This window comes from Marmota marmota, unplaced genomic scaffold (genome assembly GCF_001458135.2).
Source record: "Marmota marmota marmota unplaced genomic scaffold, marMar, whole genome shotgun sequence".
Lineage (NCBI taxonomy): Eukaryota > Metazoa > Chordata > Mammalia > Rodentia > Sciuridae > Marmota > Marmota marmota.
The window spans coordinates 6,966,998-6,971,821 of record NW_026000153.1 but is presented as its reverse complement, the minus strand read 5'-3'; the positions used below and the strand labels follow the sequence as shown (position 1 = coordinate 6,971,821).

Sequence of the window (4,824 nt, the reverse complement as noted above, 5' to 3'; positions counted from 1 at the left end):
GCAAAACATATGAAGACTATAGTTAGTCTACTATTTCTCTGGTAAAGAGTCAGACAAAACAATTTTTCTGTTTTAAACATTCTGGCAAACAGAAAAAAAAAAGATGGATCAAAGTAGTATGTCAAATTGGCAATAAATCCATTATGGACAAAAAGTGGCACTAAAGTGAAATTTAAAAACATATTGCTTTCTATATATGCACATGTAACCTTATTTGAAGATGAGTACTTACAAAGATTCTTCTAGAAAGCTATAAACCAACTTGATAATCCAGGCTTTTAATTTCCATAATATTTAGTGTTCAGTAGTTTCAGCTGAATATTTAAATATCCAACATAATTTTATGTCCCACTTATACTATTCAGTGTTTGCATACAGACTGCAAATATTATAAGAGACATTATAGACTAACACTTATAGTATTTTCCAGAATAATAACTTTGATTTTGAATAAAAACTGGAGCATTAGAGCTTACCCCTCCCCCCGCCTCCTTTTCCCTAAATTCTTCATTCTAAGAAGTCATTAGAGATTGAATTTAAAATAAAAATAACAAGTTTGTAAATGTTAACAAAAAGGGGTTGTTTTAAACAGATTTCAGTAAAAATTTCTATATACAAACATTAATAATCAAGTAGCATCGACAGTGACAAACACTAAACTTTCTTTAAAATCCCAGGAGCTTCAATTGTAGCAGCTGCAGCACACAGCCTTATGATAGACATAGGCTAAATTATTAAGACTGAGAATATGGGACAAGGTAAACAAGGAAAAGTGAACTTCAGCCGGTACAGTTCAAAAAGTAAAGTTTACAAGTAAGCTATATCAGAAAATCAACTGCCAGAACATAAACAATTAATTACCACAGCTATAATAAATCTCTTAAGAATGGAAGACAACAAAGTAATTCTTATCACAATATACCAGTAGTAGAAAACAAATTAATTATTCACAGTCTAAGAGGCTTTCCTTGGGGGAGTACATGAGGGGAGGGTGCAAAAGCTTACACAATTGAAAATGTGAAATAAATTCAAACTAAGATTTTATGAAAAAAATTTAAGAATGTTTCCCTTGAGGGAAAATAATTTTCTACAACTACTAAAAAAAAGCACCTATGAAACTGTGCTGTTGGCTGACACAATGNTATATAAATTCTTAAAAATGATTCTTCAAGGCCTTTAGAAGACTGACCTCACTGGTACAAATTTCTGTAGGGAACCAACTACACAGTTCAACATGCCCCACATAGTAAGTTAGTTTCAAAACTTACAATTCTATATTTTTAAAATCCCACAAAGATAACATTAATATGTAAAAAACCAGAAATCCTGCTTAAAACTGACATATCTCTGTCTGTTGAATGAAGATGTGTGTTCCATGTGTCACATAAGCTCACTGTGACACTAAAGAAAAAATTTTTAATTTAAAAATTCCACCTCATAGAAAAAAACTATTGACGCCACCATGGGACTGAATGTTTGTATCTCCTCCAAATTTCCATGTTGAAATCCAATCTCCAGTGCAATAATATTAGGAGGTGATTGGTCATGAGGGCTTTGTTCAGCAGGCTACATTCCTTCTGCTATCTAAGAATAAACAGAAGGTGCCACAAATGATGAACAAGCTCTCACCAGACCTGGAATATGGTGGTACCTGATGTTGTAGTTTCCAGTCTCTAGGACTATAAACAATAAATTTGTTATTCATAAATTAACTGTATGAGGTCTTTTGCTATAGCAGTGTGAATTCACAAAGATAATTAAAAGGAAGAATCTTATCTGTAGGTGAAAGATTTAGATATATTAATTTGGCTTGTAAAATACTAAGATAAAAATTTCATTTTATTATCATTGGGTTTTAGTACTTAGTTCTAGACATGCTTCTAAAATTTTAGCCATAATTTTAATTTATGGGCCTAATCATCAGACAACACTAATAGCATTCCAAAGTATTCCCTTCAAAAACCTCTTTTCATAGTGATTAAAAACATACATGAACATGTACCCCAAATACCACTCTATCACAATACTTTTCTAACTAGCAAATATCCCAGTTCATATTTTCAATGTGTCAAGGCATGATCTAAGTTCACAGTAAAAGGTTCATCAATTGATAGTCTTTACTCTACCACAAAAGGTTTTCACATTTCACATGCACAGCCTTACTGTTATGAAAAAGATCTCTCAATGCAGTTCTCATTTCAGTTATTAGGACTGCTATTAAATTACCTCAAATCTCTTATATCAACATTCTAATCTGCTACCCTAAAATAAACCTTATCAATACAGCAACAGAATTCCTTGAGTGTTTATAACCACAACACTTATATTTTTAAATTTAAGAGTAGGAAATGGTAGAACAGTACAGGACAAGACCTCAGGATATCACTTGTCATCAGTAACACTACTCATTTAGCAAAACTATGAGTCTCAGACTCTAACTCCTGAAATAATTCCAAGATGAGCTAAAATGTCCTGCTTTGACATAAAAATCCAATGTGTTGCATCATAAAACAGTCCTTTCCTAAAAGCTTGTCATATACTTGAAGATAGCAATTAAGTCAACTTGTATTTTTCCAAAACTAAATCATGCCATTTAATTTACTTCATGGATTATGAAGAAAAGCAATACCTGGTAAAATTATCCTTCAATTCACTAAACATTTTCAGGTAATGCAGAACAAAAGCTAAATCATCAGAGCAAAACTAATCATTTGGCTTCAAAATCACACACACACATATACATACAGCCTACTACTACAACATGCTAAGAATATAAAGATGAATGATTAAATTGACTGAATAAATTCATGATGTAACTTTCTGAAGAAAATGCTTATACTTATTTATAATAAAATTTCTAAGAACATAGTCTTTAGAGCCAGAATTCTATTCAGTTCAAATTCCAACTCCACTAATAAACCAGCTATGTGACCTTGACAAGATTAGTTTTTTAAACTTTCTCTACTTAATTTCCTCATCTGTCTAAAAGTATTAGTTCAAAGAGTCAATGTAATAAAATATTAGCTCAAAGAGTCAATGTAATAACTAAATAAGAAATGGATATAAAGTATTTGGAACATTTTTCTGGAACATAACAATTCTAAGTGATTAGACTTAAGTTACATTAGTTAAGAACACATCTGAGGTTATGCTCAAGAGTGTGAGATCTGATTAATTTGCTAACTAACTTTTAACTGATCTGTAACTTCTGATGAAACTTTTCTTTTTTGTTCTTTAAACCACTTTATTGAGGAATAAACAGCATACAAAAATGGCACATATTTAACATATGCAACTTAAGAGCTTGGTACAACTTGCTGTTTTTTGTTGTTGTTGTGCTGCTGGGGACTGCCTAGCATGCATGGTGCACTGGATTTAAACACTCCTCTCTACCACTGAGCACATCCCCAGTCCCTAGAAATTGCTTCCATTCCCCCCCCCCGCCTTTTTTTTCTTTTACACTTTGCTTTATGACATCATGGAACTTAGAATACTATGAACCTCAGGTTTCTTGCTGGGAAAACTGGGTTATAATATGTACTTCATGGGTGGTGGTGGTTGTTTTATTTTTTTCCCCAATACTAAACTATAAATAAACAAATGTGGTTTAAGAGAATGTAGCAGTTACTCAACATCTGATCTATTTAGGAATGAAAAAAGTTCTTTTTAACATTTTTTTGTTGTTGTTACTTTGGGTTCATTTGTTTGGTGTTGGGGATTTAACCCAGAGGCAGGTATACTAAACACTGCACTTTACCACTAAGCGACACCTCTGACACTTTAAATACATTTTTTAAACTGAGTTTTCTACACAACAGTCTAACAAAATATCTAAAACATACATATACACACAGGCTCATGCATGTGCATCACAATGAATAAGGATGAATAAAAATGATGACTGAAAATGTGTAATTCAAGACAGCTTTTTAAAAAGTAAAACAACAAATGGAGAATTACCTATAAAACAGGAATCTGATGCTTAATCTGAAGGGTGCTCAGGACAAGATCTATTTACTTCAAACCATTCATCTATGCAGCTAGAAAAGAACAAACCAGAAATTAATTTATTTTTTTTTCTTTTTTTTTAAAAAGGTAACAAAATTTATTTTATTTTATTTTATTTTTTTAATTTTTTTATTGGTTGTTCAAAACATTATAAAGCTCTTGACATATCATATTTCATACATTAGATTCAAGTTGGTTATGAACTCCCAATTTTACCCCAAATACAGATTGCAGAATCACATCGGTTACACATCCACATTTTTACATAATGCCCTATTAGTAACTGTTGTATTCTGCTACCTTTCCTATCCTCTACCATCCCCCCTCCCTCCCCTCCCATCTTCTCTCTCTACCCCATCCACTGTAATTCATATCTCTCCTTGTTTATTTTCCCATTCCCCTCACAACCTCTTATATGTAACTTTGTATAACAATGAGAGTCTCCCTCCATTACCATGCAATTTCCCTTTTCTCTCCCTTTCCATCCCACCTCATGTATCTGTTTAATGTTAATCTTTTCTTCCTGCTCTTGCTCCCTGCTCTGTTCTTAGTTTCTCTCATTATATCAAAGAAGACATTTGGTATTAGTTTTTTAGGGATTGGCTAGCTTCACTAAGCATAATCTGCTAAATTTTTAGTTTGAGTAAGTCCCATTTGTTGATTCTAGTTATTAACTTTTGTGCTATGGGTTCCATGGTGTATAAATGCCACATTTTTTTTATCCATTCATCTATTGAAGGGCATCTGGGTTGGTTCCACAGTCTAGCAATTGTGAATTGTGCTGCTATGAACATCGATGTAGCAGTATCCCTGTAG

The 4,824-nt window shown here is 32.5% G+C and overlaps 1 protein-coding gene across 1 annotated transcript in view; it reads right to left on the bottom strand.

Annotated features, from left to right (window-relative positions):
* Window positions 1-3,770: 3,770 nt before the first annotated feature.
* Window positions 3,771-4,824, bottom strand: part of Znrf2 (zinc and ring finger 2) — a 92,551-nt gene continuing 91,497 nt past the window's right edge. The window contains exon 5 of the mRNA XM_048786305.1: window positions 3,771-4,040. Within this exon, the coding sequence (XP_048642262.1) occupies window positions 3,983-4,040 (58 nt within the window). The 3' untranslated portion in view covers window positions 3,771-3,982. The remainder of the gene's footprint in view (window positions 4,041-4,824) is intronic.